We start from the raw sequence: 20,759 nt of genomic DNA, 5'->3' as shown, positions 1-20,759 counted from the left end.
GTGACATCAACGTGCTACACCAGTCTTCATTGTTTTGCAAGGTTGTGTGCGGGGCGAACTACTGCATGCACTATACCATCAATGGTCATGATTATAACATGAGATACTATCTTTATGATGATATATATCCTTCGTGAGTGACCTTCGTCAAGACCATCTGTGAGTCAAGGGGTAAAAAAATGACACTTAGTCTAAAAAAAGGAGCTACATATGATGTTGAGAGGGCATTTGGAGTGCCTCCAAGCCCATTATGTAATTGTTTGGGGACCTGCTAAACTATGAGATGTAAACACATTGTGGGAGAGGATGACAACTTGTGTGGTCGCCAAGGTCTAAAATTTCGAGAGATGGGTGATCATATCCAGCTTACGGAATAGAATCCACGTCGTTTGAGGATTTTCTCCAAATGCATCATTAAGTTCGCACTCGAGGAACTCAATGATTAGTTTCGGAATGATCCGGTTTAACATCTATGGGCGTTTCAGGGAGACGACTATCGGAGGAAGTATTTATCTTTGATTATTTTCAGTACTCTCGGCATAGGAATAAAACTTACCAGGCAAACTTTTGGTGCGTACGGTTGGATGGCTGGCGCACCGCGTACTATTCACGGCGGACACGTCTGTGGATATTTAGTGCCGTATGTTTGGTGATGTGTTGGAGTTGCTCTTAGTTTGAGATGTGGATGATCGATTACAAACTTGAGGGTTGACTTCTGAATTGCGTGGCAAGTTGAGAGTTGCGATATGAGCTTTTCTCTTTACATTGAATAATTGTGCATGAGCAAAAAAACTCAGCATGTTAGTCGGTGATTACGTGTCAGAATTAAGGTATTGTGTAATAAATATTTATAAAATCTCTGCCCGTGATTTACCAACCTAAATAAAAATTACTCATTTGGTAAAAATTATTGAATTACCATTTTTGATAAGTCAATAAAGGATGGGACAGTTAAGACGGATTTCAAAAAGGAAAAAACAGATTAAAAGAAAAAATGGAAATGAAGAGAAGGAGGGAAAATTTATGTAAGATTGACGAAACACTCTGTCTAAAGAAATAGAAAAAGGAGTACTAGAGACAGAGATTTCGAAGCGTGAGGTTGTTTCTATCTCGAGTCTCCTGACCGACTCGGTCCCAACCAGATACCTCCTGCATTTGAAAAAAAAACAGATACCTCATGTTTTAATAAGGCTATATAAAAAAAAGATACGTCCTGTTCAAACCCACGGCAAAACGTTTGCCTCGTCCTCATATAGCTACCGCGTGCGCTTGCGTGTGCGGTGCGCCTGAGATTGCTTAACGTTGCCACTATTGAATTTCTGCTTCGTTCCCGTCGTTCCCTTCTCCTTCTCGTTTCCGATCCCTAACTGCTCCCTCTCTCCCTCCCCATGGAGGGCCCCAAGGGAAACGGCGGCGAGAAGCCCAGCGCGGACCAAAACCATAGCCCCAATACTCCCGCCGCAGCCGGAGCCGGAGGGGACGACGTGTCGGCCGCGGTAGGGAGGCGGCCGTTCACCGCCTTAAGCCAGGAGGAGGCCGACCTCGCCCTGGCGCGCGTCCTCCAGGAGCAGGTAAGCATCCAGATCTACCGGGGTCGGTTCCGACGCTGATGCTTCGTGGTTTAATTATCTTGGGTTGGCGCGCTCGGTGCCGCAGGAGCGGGCGTACATGATGCTGAGCGCGCACGGCGGGGACGGCAGCGAGTACGATGCCTCGGACGCTGGGAGCTACGACTACTACGACGAGGAAGAGGAAGGGATCGAAGGCGACGAGGGGAGCGACTACGAGGAGGAGGGGAATGAGGATGAGGAGGTGGGCGACGCGGAGGGGCCCGAATTGGACCCCGCGCGGTACGAGGATGACGAGGCGTATGCGCGGGCCCTGCAGGATGCCGAGGAGCGCGAGGTCGCCCAGCGGCTCATGGCGCTCGCTGGGATCACTGATTGTGAGTGCAGGAGACAAGACTTTTTCGAAATTCAGTCACGTTTTCTCCCGGTCCTCTTTTGGGGTGTTGATTAGTCTCTTTGTTTCTTCAGTAGGGGAAGAGATGGAGCATGATGTTGAAGATGGCGAAGATGAGGAAGATGGGGATAGCGCACAGGTGACAGTACATTCCATTGTTACAATCAAATGTTTATTGATGTGTATGCTTAGGCAACCATGCAGTTTCTATCTCAAGATTAGATTTATTATTGTATTCAGGATAGCTTCAAGTTTGTGTTTAACTAAAATCTATGCACTAGTTTGTCGGCCCAGTTTTTCAACCTGGATAGCTGAATGTTTCAAACACATACAGTTAATTGCTCATGTTAGGGTTTGCTTTGTATCTTCATTATTGCCTTCTAGTACTCATCATCTATGTATTTTGCAGTGATCTAGAATAAATAATTTCATGCCATTGATCAGATTCAGTAGTTGGTGGCTAAAACCTAGAACTACTCTACATGTAGTAAAATAATGTGGATTGGTTTAACATGGTGGTATATTTGCGCCTTAATTCCATTGTTTGTCGTTTGTAAATATACAGAAGACCAGTATAGAATTTTGAATGTAATTTTCCGTTCTTTTTTTTTCAGTAAGGAAGGGAAAGCATCCTAGCCATTGCATCCTCAAATGTACACAGCCATATCGAATTTTGAATGAAATTTTCCTTTCATCATGATCTTTTTATTGCGAATAAGCATATTGTTGCTGGCATCCAGGACTAGGAACTGCTGAAAGTAGTCTTATGAATCTATCAATATCCATCCCATACAACCAATTTGTATTTTTGTCATTGTAATAGTCTTATTTTCTTGTTATAATCAATTTAATCATAAATAATCTTCCAAGCATGAAGTTGGTACCTGACATTTTCAGTATTTGTGCTTATGTCAAACTTTAGGATGCATGGGAAGATGTTGATCCAGACGAATACTCGTATGAGGTAAGTTCTGTATTTTGTACTAGAAGAAAGGGTGATTATTTGCATTTATATCTGCATATGAGGATTTAAGATTCTTTTCCGTTAAACTAGACTGAACTTCAAGATTCACTGTTAGATATTAATTAATGGTTTTGGTGTTCTTAGGAGCTGGTTGCATTGGGTGAAGTGGTCGGTACGGAAAGCAGAGGTGTTTCTGCCAATACTCTGGCTTCATTGCCTTCAGTAACTTACCAAGCAGAAGATAATCAAGACAGCAACATGGAACAGTATGTACATGATTTATACTTTTGTCTTTTCAAAATTTTGTCTATAGTCATTAAATGTTCTGATACGTGAAGTTCATTTTGCAGATGTGTTATTTGCCGTGTGGAATTTGAGGAAGGTGAATCATTGGTTGCACTTCCTTGCAAGCATTCATATCATTCTGACTGCATAAACCAGTGGCTGCAGTTAAACAAGGTACAGCCACCACCCGTCCACCCCCTGTTCTTCCTTCCATAGCCGGAAAAATGTCCACCAATCTCTTATAAAAGAAAGCAAGAAAGGACCTATTGTCACACAATAAGTTCTCTTAATTCCTCCATCAAATGCGATTTCATAAACTTTTTCTCCACCATCGGCCTGCATGATGCCAATCCTCATGAAGTCCTGTTTTGCATGATAAAGCAACCATAAACAGCAATTTTATACACAGTAAGACGTGGACTCTGAAAACGCCTTACATTAAGTTACAGAGGGAGTATTAGATATTGAAGTATGAGTATACTATCCATGTTTTCCTCTAATAGCTTAAGTTGTAGAGGGAATTTGTTATTAATGGCGCACGATGAAACTGAATACTAGAAAACTGTTTCAGCCATTGCCATGTTGCAGGTATGCCCTATGTGCAGTGCAGAAGTTTCTACCCCGGGTAACAACGAGGCATGACATTCTGTTGTGGTGGTAATGATGGGCGAATAATGGGAAGAAATAGGGACAGCATATATTTGCTGATGCTGGTGAGATTTAAGCACCAGGAGCTGTTGTATTGTTCAAAGAAACTAGCAAACAAGCCTCGAGTTCGTCTCTCTGCTTTTCAGCCCAGCAGACTCGGACACATGTACTTCTGGACTTCACCGTGATGCTGCTTTGTGTATCCTGTTAGGGGCTCATGGTCCATGTATGATCCATTGATGTAAAATAGCTTAAATTTATAGCCATTCTTTGTTAGACGCTAGTTGCCCATTGTGCTTTCGTGGATGTAAAATAATTATTATATTTATAGTCATTCTTTTACACTTGATCGCCCGACTTTAGCCTAGCTACATGCTTGAAAGATGACAGCGTTGCTGAAAAATGCTGGACGGAGCGTTGGTGATTGCCCAAGCTCTGGAAATGATGGTATCGGTTTTCCAGATGCAACATGCCACTCTGAAAAGGTTTTTATATTTTGAACGTTTCCGTGGTTCACTGTGAAAAAGGGATGCCCAGACCTCAGAGTGATTTGGGGCTTGAAAATTTGAGTCTTCTATAATAAACAAGTGTTCCTGGTACGCCGCCGCCAATTATAAACCGTCGTGTGCAGTACAGGAACATAATGTAAAGGTTTGAACAGTTGAAGAGAAACACATCTACTCAAACAATCTAAAGGATACAGGAATTTCTTATAATTAGTAAGAAAAAGTTTGCGGTACTGCTTGTTTTATTTGACGGTATCGGAATGGTACCGCAACATTTTAACCCTTTTCTTATGAATTGTAAGAACCGGTCAGGATGTCCGAAATCCCTCAAACTGGTCCGGATGTCCGAAATCCCTCAAAGCGGCACCAAAACGAGGGGAGGTTTGTGGAAATCCGAACGTTCGTCACGTAGGACTCCGATAATACGGGCCCATCAAAAATGAGGCGGAGCCTACTCAACAATTTCGCCATTGTTTTCGCACGACATGCTGTCCTTTCCCACTGCCTCTGCCCCGTTCACTGCCCCCTTGTCCCGCTGACCGCCGCCGCAATGGAGCCATCGGAGGAGCCGATAACGATGTTAGACCAAAAAAATATTAAAAAAAAGTTTAACATGTACTCCCTTTGTAAAAAAATATAAGAGCGTTTAGACTTATATTTCTTTACGGAGGGAGTATTTGAAAAATGTTTAACATGTATTCATAAAGTTCAAACCAAGTATTTTAAAAAATGTACATCGTGTATTTAAATATATTCAACGTGTATCATAAAAATGTTCCACATATATACTATAAATGTACAACAACAACAACAACAACAACAAAGCCTTTAGTCCCAAACAAATTGGGGTAGGCTAGAGGTGAAACCTATAAGATCTCGCAACCAACTCATGGCTCTGGCACATGGATAGCAAGTTTCCACGCACCCCTGTCCATAGCTAGCTCTTTGTCGATACTCCAATCCTCCAGGTCTCTCTTAACGGACTCATCCCATGTCAAATTCGGTCGACCCCGCCCTCTCTTGACATTCTCCGCACGCTTTAGCCGTCCGCTATGCACTGGAGCTTCTGGAGGCCTGCGCTGCATATGCCCAAACCATCTCAGACGATGTTGGACAAGCTTCTCCTCAATTGGTGCTACCCCAACTCTATCTCGTATATCATCATTCCGGACTCGATCCTTCCTCGTGTGGCCACACATCCATCTCAACATACGCATCTCCGCCATACCTAACTGTTGAACATGTTGCCTTTTAGTCGGCCAACACTCCGCGCCATACAACATTGCGGGTCGAACCGCCGTCCTGTAGAACTTGCCTTTTAGCTTTTGTGGCACTCTCTTGTCACAGAGAATGCCAGAAGCTTGGCGCCACTTCATCCATCCGGCTTTGATTCGATGGTTCACATCTTCATCAATACCCCCATCCTCCTGCAACATTGACCCCAAATACCGAAAGGTGTCCTTCCGAGGTACCACCTGGCCATCAAGGCTAACCTCCTCCTCCTCACACGTAGTAGTACTGAAACCGCACATCATGTACTCGGTTTTAGTTCTACTAATCCTAAATGTACAATGTGTATTAAAAATAGACATGTGTTGAAATAAAAAAATAAACCTAGAGAAAACCGGTAAAGAAATGCCAAAAACCAAAAATCGGTGGAGAAAAACAGAAAAAGGTAAGAAAAACTCGAGCTAGAGGCGTTACACTAGTGGGTTGACCCACTCCCTCGCGGCTAGAGGCGAGACCGAGTTACGTCTAGCGACGAGCGAGAAATATGCCTGGCACTCGTGAAGAGGGATACATAGGGCGTGTTTGGTTGTCTGCATTGCATACATGTATCAATTGGGCCTGGCTGAGGGAAAACAGGAAAAAAATTTCAAAATTTGCAGCTCGTTTGATTGCTTGCATCGAGGCTACCCGCACTAGGGATCGGTTTTGGATGGCGTTTGGTGTCCTGCATTGTTTCCACTCATGCAACTACACACTGTATGGTTACATACATGGGATATGATTGAGAGTTAACACATACCGATAACACACAAAGTTACACTGGAGTGCCTTGCGACTGCGGTGGACGGTGACCGTAGTGCCGCATCCGACACGCTGGAGTTGCGGGCGAGTGTTACAGTTAACACACAGAGTTATATTAGAGTGCCTCGCGACTGTGGTGGACGGTGACCGTTATGACGGTGTCACAGGCGAGTGGTCCTGCCGGCACTGTGGTGAACTAGTTGCTAGCGCCGTCGTCGCGAAAAAAGTCCGTGCAGAGGAGCGATGATGTAGAGGACGGGGGAGGAGAAATGCAGTGCCTATGAGACCACGACGACTGCGGTGGACGGTGACCGCGGCGCCACATCCAACACGACGATCACAGAGTCGTGGGCGAGCGACCCCGTCGGTGTCGCGGCGAACTAGTTGCTAGCGTCGTCACCGCAGAGAAAGTCCGGGCGGAGGGACGAATATAAGGGTGCTGAGGCAGATGCATGACAGAGGACAAAAGCATACCGTGCGAACGCCATGGCAGCGTCGGTGTAGTAGGACAAGGGAGAGGAGGCCGAAAGGAACGACGTCGGGGACGACACCAGTGTAGTAGGACGCTGTGAGGAGGTCGAGAGGAACAATGCCGACGATGGTGTAGTATGATGCGGGCGGGAGGCCGAGAGGAACAACATCTACGATGGCGTCAGTGTAGTACGATGCGGAGAAGAGGTCGAGAGGAAGATCACGCCGTCGATGGTGACTGTGTAGCAAGACGCTAGAGAGGAGGTCGAGAGAAACAACGCAGGCGATGGTGCAAGTGTAGTAGGACGCAGGAGGAGACCGAGAGCAGGATTAGAAGGGATGAAGAAGATTAATGAGTGTCATTAAAACATATACTATCACACACGTATGCATATGTACAGTTCGTGAGAAAGATTTAGATTTTTTTTTTCGTGAGAAAGATTTAGATTTACTTGTCTAAGATTGTCGAAACAGAAAGAAAACATGCAATGGGAAAGTCGTGTGAAACTGTGAGATGAAGCTACTGGTGAAAAGAAATTTCAAACGGTCAACTTTGCATGAATGTAACAAAATTTGTTCAAAATAGCTTCAAACATCTACAATGAATGAACCACAAATCGATCGTCTGAATGGAACCATAATGCCGAAATGCTTTTTTTTCGTGTGGACTTTACCTCGAATCGAGGCACCTTGTCTAGATTAGAATGGACTAATAAAAGTGGACGATACTAGGAGTTAAACAAATAGACATGTGCATCTTCAAGTACACCCACATACGAGACAAAACGAAACATCTGCGCTCAGCTGCATCCCTCAAGCCTGGCTTGCTGGAAACTGCTCATTTTAACATTTCAAGCGTGACATACCCAAAGATGGATTAACTTTTAAACATCAACCACTATATTACGAAATAATGGTTACATCTTCTATAAGTTTTTTTTTGAGACAATTCCGCGAAGCTTTATTAATTCGTCACAATGTTTACAGGGACGGACTAAAGATTTCCCGGATGGCCTAACCATACATGGCGGCCACCTCCCAAGGTAAGTGCATGCTTCGCTAAATTGTGATCCTCAAAATTTGAGCTCCTACTTTCATAAACTATATTACAAGAAATGAAAGAACTAGACATATCTCTAATCTCCTGAATAATTGCACCATAGCAAGCCAAGCTCCGTTCCTGGATGTCCTCCACCACCACTTTGCGGTCAGAAGCCACCTGAATCTTCTGAGTATATAGATCATTGGCCAAAGCCAGAGCCTCCCGTATAGCTAGGGCTTCAAGCGTGGGTGGATCTGAAATAAATCTGAAAACTAAAGCTGAGGCACCCAGGAATGTACCTCCCTGATCCCTAGCAATGACGCCAATGGATCCGACTCCGTGCCTCGAGACAGCAGCGTCAGCGTTGAACTTCGAGAAGCCCGCCTCAGGCGGAACCCAGGGTGACCTGCGTTGTGTAGCAGTGCGAGCAACAACAGGTGAAGAATTTGTGTCTATCCGTTTCAGCTCCATGATGTAAGAGTTGATGAAACCATGAAGTGTCGCTGGTGCCTGGAAAATGTTTTCATGGATGGCCTTCCTTCTCGCTCCCCAAATTGCCCATAGTGTTACTACCATTCGCACAAAGTCATCTTGGGACATGATTTTATGTAAGGCAAAGATCCAGTCCTTTGTGTTCTCCTCCGTGTGCATACTCATTTGCTCCACAATGTGATCCGGCTCTAGAACCCACACGCTCCCTGCCATAGGGCAAGAAAGGAGGGCGTGTCTCCAAGTGTCCCGCGCTCCACAAAGAGCACAAGTCTCATTTGTAGCCATGTTGCGGTGGTGCAGCAGAACATTGCATGGGATGGATTGTCTCGCAAGTCTCCATACAAACACCCGAAGTTTTGACGGAACTTTGATATGCCAGATGGAGGACCACTGATTACTCTCGGACTCGTTCCCCAATGTGCCAGCTTCCTCTTTGATCCAACCCTCCCTACTAAGCTTTGTGCGAAGAATCATTCGGTATGCAGACCGGACTGTGAAAACTCCCTTGCTCTCCTCATGCCAAGCCCAGAAATCTGGAATTGTGCGAGTGCACAGCGGTATTTTAATGATCTCTTCTGCATCAAAGTGCATAAACACCGACCTGACCAGATTCTCATTCCAAGAGGCAGTCGTGTTATCTATAAGCTAAGCCACCATTAACGGGGGGTCAGGAACCAGCGAAGTTATTGGTCGCTTAAAGTGAGCACGAGGAATCCAGTTCTGAGTCCAAATCGATGTACTCGTCCCGTCCCCAATCCTCTCTGGATGAGTCCTTGAGCCATAATTTCACGGCCGTCCAAAATCGCACGCCAAATCTGAGAAGGGTGAGATCCCAACTCAACCTCCAACAAGTCGCAATTCGGAAAGTAATTTGCCTTTAAAATCCTAGCGCTCAAAGATGACTCATTAGTGTGAATACGCCAAGCTTGTCTTGCCAAGAGTGCTAGATTGAATATTTCCAAGTCCCTGAATCCCAAACCTCCAAGATGTTTTGGCCGTGTCACAATGTCCCATGACACCCAGCATGGCTTCCTTTTTCCTTGCTTGGATCCCCACCAGAACTGCCTTATAATCGAGGTAATGCTTTCACACAAACCTCTACGGAGCCTGAAGCGTGACATAGAGAAAACAGGTATAACTTGTGCCACTGATTTGATCAAAATCTCTTTCCCCGTTGCTGATAAAAGTTTTTCCATCCATCCCTTGATCTTGTCCCAGACACGATCATGAAGGTATTTGAAAGTCCCGTTCTTAGAGTGGCCAATATCAGTGGGCATCCCCAGATAACGTTCATTGAGAGTCTCATTATGAACTTGTAACGAGTTTTTCACATCATCTCTAACCTGGCCAGGGCATCTTTTGCTGAAAAAATGGAGGATTTATCATGATTAATTCTCTGTCCCGAAGCACTGCAATATTTGTCCAATAGGTTAGACACCGCAACTGCTCCCTCCACACTGGCCTTAAAAAGCAACAGGCTGTCATCTGCAAAAAGAAGGTGATTAATAGCAGGCGCCGTAGGAGCCACTTTAATACCTGATAAGGTTGATGACTGAGAACTGAATTTCAGGAGGCGCGAAAGGCCCTCTGCTGCGATCAAGAACAGGTAAGGGGATATTGGGTCTCCCTGTCGGATCCCTCTCGAAGGATTAAAAGCTTCAAGTTTCTCTCCATTAAACATCACCGAGAAATAGACTGGAGTAATCATGCCCATGACTATATCAATCCACTGCCGAGAGAAGCCAAGCTTAGCCATTATAGCCCTAAGGTAGGACCACTCTAGCCTATCATAGGCTTTCATCATATCGAGTTTCAGAGCACATGAACTGTTAGCTCTTGAGCTGGATCGTTTCATGAAATGCAGACATTCATAAGAGGCTATGATATTATCCGTGATTAGTCTGCCTCGAACAAAGCCAGATTGCTCCTCCGAGATGATGTCAGGCAAGATAACTTTCAGTCTATTTGCGACCACTTTAGATGCAAATTTATATATCATGTTACACAGACTGATTGGCCTATACTGAGACAGGTTTGTGGGATTAGTTACCTTTGGGATGAGAACAAGAATAGTATCATTGATGCATTGGGCACTCTCCTCCCCCCTGACAATCCGCAGAACTATCTGTGTAACCTCTTCACCACAAATGTCCCAGTGACGCTGATAAAAGTGAGCCGGAAAACCGTCCGGACCCGGTGCCTTTGTTGGAAACATCTGAAACAGAGCAGTTTTAACTTCCTGTGTGGTGTAAGGCGCACAAAGTGATGCATTCATTTCCTCTCTAACCTTCCGCGGCACATGTCAAGGACCTGATCCATATTCTGGGTTCCCTCGGACTCATAAAGGTTCTGGTAAAAAGCATTCACCATAGCCTTTAGCTCTCCGGGATCATTTATTTCGGCACCTAACGAGTTCTGTAGAGCTTTGATCATGTTCTTTTTTCTCCTGAGACTTGCCCTCATGTGGAAAATTTTTGTGTTTTTGTCTCCCTGAGAGAGTCAGTCCAATCTAGATCTCTGTCGCCACATGATCTCCTCCCGGTGATACATCTCTATTAGTTTCTCATTGACTTTCAACTCGACATGTGATGGGCCAGTGCGCATTGGGTCGCTCCGGAGTTCCTCCAAAATCTGTTTCAAATGCTTGATCTCTTTCCGGACGCTGCCAAAGGTGTCCTTACCCCATCTGTATAGCTCTTGCGATAAGTTCCAGAGTTTTACTCTCATATCCTCCACCGAAACGCAGGGAGCGCCCGGGTCCCAGCCCTCTCTGATCATCTCCTTGAGTCCCGCATGTGATTCCCACATTAATTCATACTTGAAAGTACTCTGTGTTCTTTGCTCTTGGCGAATATCAACCTCCAGAAGCAACGGAGCGTGATCGGATGAGGCCGCTATGAGATGTGTTAAGGTAGCTGATGGGAATCTTGCTAACCACTCCGCATTTACCAAAGCTCTATCTAGTCTGCATCTTGTGTAACTCCCACCTGTCACCTTCTTCTCGAAAGTCCAGAACGTGCCCTTGTAGCCGATATCAAGCAACATGCAAACATCCGTAGTTTCTCGGAACGCTTGGATCTGGGCATTGCTGCGTTGCCCAACTCCCTCGTGTTCTTCTGGACGTAAGACTTCGTTAAAATCCCCCATACATAACCAGGGCAAGCTGCTCAAAGTACTGATATTTTTCAGAATCGTCCAGGTTTGATGGCGCAAGTGTGTCCGGGCTTCACCATATACACAGGTTAGCCTCCACAAGTCTCTCCCCTGTTCCTCAACAGATACATCTAGGTGGTACACAGAGAAACCGAGAATTTCAATCTTTATTGAATTGTTCCAAAAAAGGCCTATTCCACCACTTCTTCCATTACTATCAACTGCATAAGAATTATCATAACCAATAGAACTAGCCATAGCTTCTACCCTGGCTCCCTCGATTTGAGTTTCAACTATACATAGCAGGGTAGGGGTAAACTTCCTCGTGAATTCGCGAAGTTCTGGAACTGCAGCGGCTTTACTCGCGCCGCGACAGTTCCAACAAAAGATACTCATTGGGCTCGGCGGCGCCCCTCTCCGGAGCCCGCCAAAGTTGTGTCAATCCTTCCCTGTGGTCCATTCTTCCCCGAGGTCTTTTCAACTTCAGATCCCACTTTAGCTCTCTTGGTCTCCTGCTTGGTACTTGGGCTTGCTGGAGCAGCCGGTGATGGGAGGGCTAGCATGTTGTTCCTCACGTTAGCTGGTACCGAAGATGAGATTGCAGGCGTATTGTTCTGAGTCATAGCATGCTCCGGTGCCCTTTTCCTGTTGTCAGCCTCCGCCATCACGTCATCTCCATCAACTGGCATGTCACCCCCATGAGCTGGTTCTGGGCCTCTTCGACTTCCGCCCCCTCGGCCTCCTCGGCCTCCTCTTATGCCCCGTCCTCCTCCTGGCCCCTGCCCTGTGCGCATGGTCCACGACGCCCTTAGGTTCTTAAAAACCAGAGCTGTCGGAGGATGGATTCCATTGCCGTGCTCTTTGAAAAGATGCCCCAACATACCACACACGACGCGCCAATCTGGGAGTTTCTCATATCTCACCCTATAAATCTGGCGCTTGCCATCTCGGATCAAGGAAACTGCGTTCTTCAAAGGCTTCATGACGTTTATCCGGACCCAAACCCGATGGAAATTTCCAGCAAAATCTTGAGATTGTGCTTCAGTAAAAAGGACCTCTCCCACCTTAGCAGCAAGAGACGGAACTAGATGAGCGTATAGGGGAGGTACATCATGAATTTGAGCCCAAATCTCAACTGTATCGAGCTGAACAGTCGATGGTTTTGCCAAACCATCGTAAGGCTTCAGTATTACGGCGTCTCCCCTGAAGTGCCAAGGTTCTTCCTGGGTTACCCTCTCCCAATCGCCCAAACAGGAGAATTGCACCGTATATAGATTCTCCTCAAGTGGCTTGAAAATCACCTCCTGGGCCAGATCCCAAGTTGATCTCATGTTCTGAAAGAACCAATACTGAGAGTAGGTCTTGACAGAATTCACCTTTGCAAGCGCTATCCAATGCGCCTCCTCCTCCGGTGCCTCCTTCTCATCAAACACCACATTATCTAGGTCTTCCTCACGCAGACCTAGTTCTTTCATCATCAGTTGCACGTCGTCGATCCCATCTGCTTCAGCCGCAGCCGCTCCCGAAGCCTCGTTCGACGCCATCTTCAGAAACCTAACCCGATTTGGATAGATCGGGCTGTTGACAGGAACCCTACCCCTCTGCCTCGCCCCGTCACAGCCAAGAGATCAGAAGGCGCAGCGGAGCGCGCCCCCGTCCTTGGGACAAGTGATGGATTGGTAATCAGAGGATGGGGACGATGGTCTCGACGGCGGCGAAAAATCGCCCCCGGGAGGAGTAAAACCCTAACGTGAGGGAAAACATACATCTTCTATAAGTAGAGATACAATATTTTTCATGGGCTCCTCAATCCAATCCCAGTAAATGAAGGCAACTAAACAACACAGGTGTATGCAGGCTATCAAAACCGGCCCATATAGTGTTTACATAGGAGACTCGCTATGGGGACGCTCTAGAATAGGTGACTTTTCTTGATTTTCCTGGCTCGCAGGAACGCGGTCCGGCCCGGCCCAGCCCTGTGGACGAAGACGTGTGCTTTGGTATGTCGACAGCGACAGCTTGCTTCTAGATGTCCTCAAAAGGCAAAAAGAAAATCTCGCTTCTAGATGGAAATTAGGGCCGCCACACACACCGCCAGAATTCGGTGTGCTCTCCGCCGTACCAGGAGCAGGGAAGTCGGCCGAACCCGCGGGCGCGCGTCCCCATCGCGTTGCCTTGCCCCACCAGCGCGCCAGCGATTCAGTGGGCACCGCCGCGCCCAAACCAAAACAGCCAGGATATTATTTTATCGCGAGTCGACGTGGAGATCCCGGCCCTTGCCTTGCGCGAGGCAAGGCATGGCTATGGTAGGCACCCACGCCCACATGACGCCGACGTGCACCTCGCTCGCTCCCTCTGTCGACCCACGCCCCAGCCAGATCACTATGATGCCGCCGCTGACTCACAGCCCCGACCTCTCACAAAAACAAATATCAACCAGCGAGAAGCAATCCGCTGCGTTATAAAAACAAACCCGGCCGGGAGCCAACTGCATTCCCGTCTCACCTGCCTACTTTTCCTCTGCTCCCCCGACCCATCCGTCCGTCTCTCCCGTTCTCTCTTCTCAGATTTGTGGGTTCGACTGATGATTTCACCGCCCCCGGTGATGCAATCCTCCGCGGCGAGGCCCGCGCTGGCTGTGTTCCGCCAGGCCGCCGCCTGCTCCAGCTCCCGCCGGACGGTCCGTTGCGCGGTGTCCGTCGCGTCGGCGGCGCCGGCCGGGAGGTGCACGCTGTACGAGGTGCTGGGGCTGCGGGCCGGCGCCACGGGCGGCGAGATCAAGGCCGCCTACCGGCGACTGGCTCGGGAGCGGCACCCGGACGTGGCCGGCGCGGCCGGCGACGACTTCATCCGCCTACACGACGCCTACGCCACGCTCTCCGACCCGGACGCCCGCGCGCGCTACGACCGCGACGTCGTCGTGCAGGCCTACGCGCAGCCGCCCGCTTCCAGGCCGAACGGCGTCTGGGGCCGACCTCGCCGCACGTGGGAGACAGACCAGTGCTGGTAGGCCCGGCCTCGATCGATCCAGAGCTTCGGCCTTGTGAATAGCCACCACTATAGCAGCCGCTCGCGCGCTCTTTCCCACGCGCGGCCATGGCCGCTCACCATAGATTTTTTGTTACGGTGACCCAACCATGCGTCTGTACATGTAAATCCCCACCTCTCCTTGTCCTTGATCTCCTGAATGTGCAGTGATCTTCAGAATCAAAAATTAACCTGTGTTAATATGCAATAGCAGCATCAATCTCATACATTTCGGGTCGACATTGTTTTCCGGCGACCGAAGCCGTCTCTGTTTCTTGGCTGGCAAACCAGGATTGACGACGACGTGCTACCGTCGGGTTGTTTATTCGATGCCAGCCAACCATTGCCAATTGGGTGGGTGGCCTCAAATTTCCCTCCCCTGTCAAGGTCAAACGTGATCATCGGCAACCGACGCCTCCGTCGGTCCACCTCTTAGCACAACCTTAAATATACCATTAGCAATTTGGATAAAGATTTTACTGATGCATTGGCCTCGTCGATCTGGTCTACCTCAACGAAAAAAGTGTTATTTTGTGGAATTTCGCGGCAAATAAAATTCCTGCGGCAACCTCAGAAACGTAGTTTCGTGACATAATTAAAGTACGATTCTTAATACTACTCAAAAGTAAAATAAAAATAAAAATAATCAAATTGCTTCTGACTTTATGGAAGGACCCACGATCTGTTAATTTCTATCTCTCATCTGTGCAACATCTCGTCATGAATCTTAGTTAACAAGCGAAAGAATGTACTCCCTACGTTTGGATTTATTCGTCGTGGTTTTAGTTCAACTTGCATAGAATTTTCTTATAGTTATTTTTTTTCGAGCGGAGACGCTTGCCCGGCCTAAAGAATGAGGCCCTTAGGTAACCAAAGTACATGACAACAATTCTTTTTGAGAGAAATGTGGGCTTTATTGATTACTTAGAACAAAGTTAGAAAGAGTCTTCTGGAAACATTCTAGAGCAGAATGAAAAACAACATAACTAGATAAATTCTTACAAGACTTAGGGGTTGTTTGGATTGTGACTATCTTTGCCATATATTGCTACATGATTTTTGCCACACTTGCTTTACTTGAGTTGTTCAAATTGTTAGCCACACTTTGGCTTGCTTAAGGGAATCTTACCACACTTTTTGTGTCTATGACATGTGGGGCTCGCTGCTCATAAAAAAAAATCTTGCCTTAGGCGTGGCTAGAACCAAACACCTACCTAACTTGGTCAAACTTGCCTAAGGTTAGGTGTGCCAAAGTGTGGCTAGGAACCAAACATCGCCTTAGCTAAAATATGAGCAGCTACATTAACTTGCCGACGAACATACTTAAACTCCACAGAGTCAACTATTCACAAGAGACTGGCAATCTGTAGCAAAAATCACATTGGAGAAGTGTTCATCCCATGCTAGTTGCACAACCCTACAAAGAGCCATAGCTTCCGCAAGTTCAGGTTCTAGTGCACTTTGAAGAGGCCCAGTGAACGCGGCAACACAAATTCCTTCATGGTTTAGGGCCACCGCACCAGCCCCAGGTATGTTGATATCTGAAAATACAACGGTATCTAAATTGATGACAATAATACCTTACGACTGTGGAGTCCACATTGTGTTGGAAGAAAAGGACTCACGCCTGATGAAAGATTCAGATTTAAAAAGGTGTTGCGTAATAAAATCAGTGTATGCATGAATTCTCTCCACCATATATGGCGAGGCTGAGGAATATCAGGCGAGTGACACGCCTCATTATGAGCTTCCCATATATGCCACAAAGACACAACCATAATTGTGGCATCTCTGTCTGAAGATCTTGAGAAGAAATCAAAGAGCCATTGTTTTGTGTTTCTCAAGGAGGACTGACAGAGTTGGATGCCAGGCCACACTTTGATCGCATCCCAGACCGTCCGAACACGAGGACAAAAAAGTGTAGCATGTTCAACACTCTCCACACAACCACAGAAGCAGCAACTCGCAAATCAGGAACATGGCGCTGCTGCAAATGAGCCCCAGATGGAAGACAATCATGAGCAAATCGCCAAAGAACAACCTTCATCTTATTGGGAGCTTTGATAGACGAGATTTCCTTCCAACACTTCTAATTGGATGTTTGGCCAAACCCATTCTTGTTGCGAGTTTAAAAAAAAATCAAGCCGACCTTGCCATATTGTACGCCGAGCGCATAATATATTCCCTAGATTTTGTAAAAGGCCAACAAGCAAAATCTATTCCGCCATACCTGCTAATAGGAATGTGTAGTACCTCTGTAGCAATATCATCACGGAAGAAAGCATCGACCAAATCCACATTCCATGAACCATCTTCCTTATCGATTAAGCATTTTACCTTGGCATTTGCAGGTATAGGCAATAGAGGATGAAGGCGTTGTGGTGGAGTCGAGGGGATCCAATGATTCAAGAGTATACACACATTTTCACCATTGCCAATGCCCCACCTACACCAGCCAAAATTGCACGCCAAGTAGCATACGCTGATCTTGGCGCCAAAGCATTCTAGAAATCCGAAGTAGGAAAATATCGTCCCTTCAAGACACGAGCACAAAGAGACTCTGGATCCGTCAGTAGCCGCCATCCCTGCTTGGCGAGCATAGCCAAATTGAAAAGTGGCATATCAGGAAACCCATGCAACCGAGCGCTTTAGGAGTAATCAGCCACTCCCAAGAGTGTCAGTGCATTTTCCGTCTCCCGTCTTCGCTGCCCCACCACTCATTGGCAATAATCTGACGAAATTTCTCACGAGTATCAATGGGCAATTGGAAGTAGCTCATAATGTATGTATGGATAACCTATATGATTGACTTTAGTAAAGCTTCTTTTCCAGCTCTGGATATTGGATGTTTAGACCACCCAAATATGCTAGCCTATGCTCGATCAAGCAGAAAATTGAAAGTTGTAGTTGGTGAATTTCCAACCTCAGTTGGCATACCAAGATATGAATCCTTAAAAGCTTCATTTGAAATCCCCAATAGATTTTCAACTCTTTGTTTGACCTGTTCTGGGCAATTCTTTCCAAAAAACAATGCAGATTTTTCCTTATTGACTGTTTGGTGATGTAGGGTGGAAACCATAAGGCTGATCTTACACGATTGGAGCGGATCCTATGAAGAAACACGAGGGGAAAACAAGAGGAAACTCTCAAATCAACAAGAACAATCACACATGTGCTAGATCCATGAACACTAAGAGCGAAACAAGATTCAAATGCAAAAAAGGACGATACAAGAGGCGGTAGTTCTTCCCAATCCGGAGACAGGGTCTTGAGCCCATGAGGGGATGTTCCCTTGCGGGGTCTTGAATCCACTTGGAGGATCTTCTTCGCGGAGGCCTTGGTCTCCAATGGAGTAGAGTTACAAGTGGATGAGCAACATCTCAAATGAGCTACAATCTTTGCTAACCCTAAAACGTGAGGGAGAGGGAGTATATATAGTCTAGGGGGGGGGGGCGAAGGGATACATGGGCTTCGTGAAGGAAATATGCCCTAGAGGCAATAATAAAGTTGTTATTTTATATTTAATTATTTATGATAAATGTTTATTATTCATGCTAGAATTGTATTAACCGGAAACTTGATACATGTGTGGATACATAGACAAAACACCGTGTCGCTAGTAAGCCTCTACTAGACTAGCTCGTTAATCAAAGATGATTAAGTTTCCTAACCATAAACATGTGTTGTCATTTGATGAATGGGATCACAACATTAGGAGAATGATGTGATGGACAAGACCCATTTGTTAGCTTAGCATTATTGAAAGAACATGCGGTGCCTGTTGGAAATATGCCCTAGAGGCAATAATAAATTAGTTATTATTATTATATTTCCTTGTTCATGATAATCTTTTGTTATCCATGCTATAATTGTATTGATAGGAAACTCAGATACATGTGTGGGTACATAGACAACACCATGTCCCTAGTAAGCCTCTAGTTAACTAGCTCGTTGACCAATAGATGGTTACGGTTTCCTGACCATGGACATTGGATGTCGTTGATAACGGGATCACATCATTAGGAGAATGATGTGATGGACAAGACCCAATCCTAAGCCTAGCACAAAGATCGTGTAGTTCGTATGCTAAAGCTTTTCTAATGTCAAGTATCATTTCCTTAGACCATGAGATTGTGCAACTCCCGGATACCGTACGAATGCTTTGGGTGTACCAAACGTCACAACGTAACTGGGTGGCTATAAAGATACACTACGGGTATCTCCGAAAGTGTCTGTTGGGTTGGCACGAATCGAGACTGGGATTTGTCACTCCGCGTGACGGAGAGGTATCTCTGGGCCCACTCGGTAGGACATCATCATAATTGCACAATGTGACCAAGGGGTTGATCACAGGATGATGTGTTACGGAACGAGTAAAGAGACTTGCCGGTAACGAGATTGAACAAGGTATCGGGATACCGACGATCGAATCTCGGGCAAGTACAATACCGCTAGACAAAGGGAGTTGAATACGTGATTGATTGAATCCTCGACATCGTGGTTCATCCGATGAGATCATCGTGGAACATGTGGGAGCCAACATGGGTATCCAGATCCTGATGTTGGTTATTGGCCGGAGAGATGTCTCGGTCATGTCTACGTGTCTCCCGAACCCGTAGGGTCTACACACTTAAGGTTCGATGATGCTAGGGTTATAGGGAATAGATATACGTGGTTACCGAATGTTGTTCGGAGTCTCGGATGAGATCCCGGACGTCACGAGGAGTTCCGAAATGGTCCGGAGGTAAAGATTTATATATGGAAAGTTGTTGTTCGGGTTCCGGGAAAAGTTCGGGTTTTTCCGTTATTGTATCGGGAAGCTTCCAAAAGGTTCCAGAGGATTACGGAGGGGTCCGGAGGTCCGAAAAATGTTCCACCATGTCCAATACAGCAGCATGGGCTGGGAGGGGGCGCCCTAGCCTTAATGGGCCAGGGGCACCAACCCCCCCCCAAGGCCCATGCGCATGGGAGAGGGGAAACCCTAAGGGGGAGGGCCTCCACTTGACTTGGGAGGCACTCCTCCCCCGTTGGCCGCCGCCCCCTCCTCAGATTGGATCTGAAGGGGCCGCCCCCCTCTCCCTTGCCCCTACATATATGTGGGGGTGGGAGGGCAGCCGCACCGAAGTTCTGGCGCAACCCTTTCCCTCTCCCAAGTCCTCCTCCTCTCATGCGGTGCTTGGCGAAGCCTTGCAGGATTGCCATGCTCCTCCACCACCACCACGCCGTCGTGCTGCTGCTGGATGGAGTCTTCCCCAACCTCTCCCTCTCTCCTTGCTGGATCAAGGCATGGGAGACGTCACCGGGCTGCATGTGTGTTGAACGTGGAGGTGTCGTCCGTTCGACACTAGGATCATCGATGATTTGGATCACGACGAGTACGACTCCATCAACCCCGTTCACTTGAACGCCTCCGCTTAGCGATCTACAAGGGTATGTAGATGCACTCTCCTTCCCCTCGTTGCTAGATTACTCCATAGATTGATCTTGGTGATGCGTAGAATTTTTTTGATTTCAGCTACGTTCCCCAACAGTGCCCCCATGTTTGGTTTTGGTAATTGATGACCATCTCTATGGACTAATGGTTGCCTTGAGTTATATTTGAAGGGTTTGTCCTGTTGGGGAACGTAGTAATTTCAAAAAAATTCCTACGCACACGCAAGATCATGGTGATGCATAGCAACGAGAGGGGAGAGTGTTCGTCCACGTACCCTCGTAGACCGTAAGCGGAAGCGTTATGACAACGCGGTTGATGTAGTCGTACGTCTTCACGATCCGACCGATCCAAGCACCGAACGTACGACACCTCCGAGTTCAGCACACGTTCAGCTCGGTGACGATCCCCGGGCTCCAGTCCAGCAAAGCTTCGGGGATGAGTTCCGTCAGCACGACGGCGTGGTGATGATGATGATGTTCTACCGGCGCAGGGCTTCGCCTAAACTCCGCAACGATATGACCGAGGTGGAATATGGTGGAGGGGGGCACCACACATGGCTAAGGAACGATCCGTAGATCAACTTGTGTGTCTATGGGGTGCCCCCTGCCCCCGTATATAAAGGAGGGAGGGGGGAGGCCGGCCGGCCCTTGTTGGGCGCGCCAGGAGGAGGAGTCCTCCTCCTAGTAGGAGTAGGACTCCTCCTTTCCTACTCCTACTAGGAGGGGAAGGAAGGGGGAGAGGAGG

General features: G+C 47.0%; 2 protein-coding genes across 2 annotated transcripts; both read left to right on the top strand.

Moving 5' to 3' along the window:
* Window positions 1-1,234: 1,234 nt before the first annotated feature.
* Window positions 1,235-4,208, top strand: LOC119338057 (E3 ubiquitin ligase BIG BROTHER-related-like). Its single transcript, XM_037610346.1, has 7 exons — window positions 1,235-1,571; window positions 1,657-1,945; window positions 2,037-2,101; window positions 2,885-2,926; window positions 3,071-3,192; window positions 3,277-3,385; window positions 3,800-4,208. Exons 1-7 carry the CDS (start codon window positions 1,389-1,391, stop codon window positions 3,851-3,853), a joined length of 864 nt encoding a protein of 287 aa, XP_037466243.1. The 5' UTR covers window positions 1,235-1,388; the 3' UTR covers window positions 3,854-4,208.
* Window positions 4,209-13,984: 9,776 nt separating this feature from the next.
* Window positions 13,985-14,821, top strand: LOC119341585 (chaperone protein dnaJ 11, chloroplastic-like). Its single transcript, XM_037613455.1, has one exon. It carries the CDS (start codon window positions 14,139-14,141, stop codon window positions 14,562-14,564), a length of 426 nt encoding a protein of 141 aa, XP_037469352.1. The 5' UTR covers window positions 13,985-14,138; the 3' UTR covers window positions 14,565-14,821.
* Window positions 14,822-20,759: the final 5,938 nt, after the last annotated feature.

The sequence above is a fragment of the Triticum dicoccoides genome, chromosome 7B (assembly GCF_002162155.2).
Source record: "Triticum dicoccoides isolate Atlit2015 ecotype Zavitan chromosome 7B, WEW_v2.0, whole genome shotgun sequence".
NCBI lineage: Eukaryota > Viridiplantae > Streptophyta > Magnoliopsida > Poales > Poaceae > Triticum > Triticum dicoccoides.
This window is presented reverse-complemented; position numbering and strand designations above follow the sequence as displayed.

Coding starts and splice junctions, on each gene's coding strand:
- LOC119338057 (XM_037610346.1), top strand. CDS start 1,389: ATGGAGGGCCCCAAGGGAAACGGCGGCGAGAAGCCCAGCGCGGACCAA. Junction 1,946..2,036: donor GCTCGCTGGGATCACTGATT/GTGAGTGCAGGA, acceptor TTGTTTCTTCAG/TAGGGGAAGAGATGGAGCAT. Junction 2,102..2,884: donor AAGATGGGGATAGCGCACAG/GTGACAGTACAT, acceptor GTCAAACTTTAG/GATGCATGGGAAGATGTTGA.
- LOC119341585 (XM_037613455.1), top strand. CDS start 14,139: ATGATTTCACCGCCCCCGGTGATGCAATCCTCCGCGGCGAGGCCCGCG.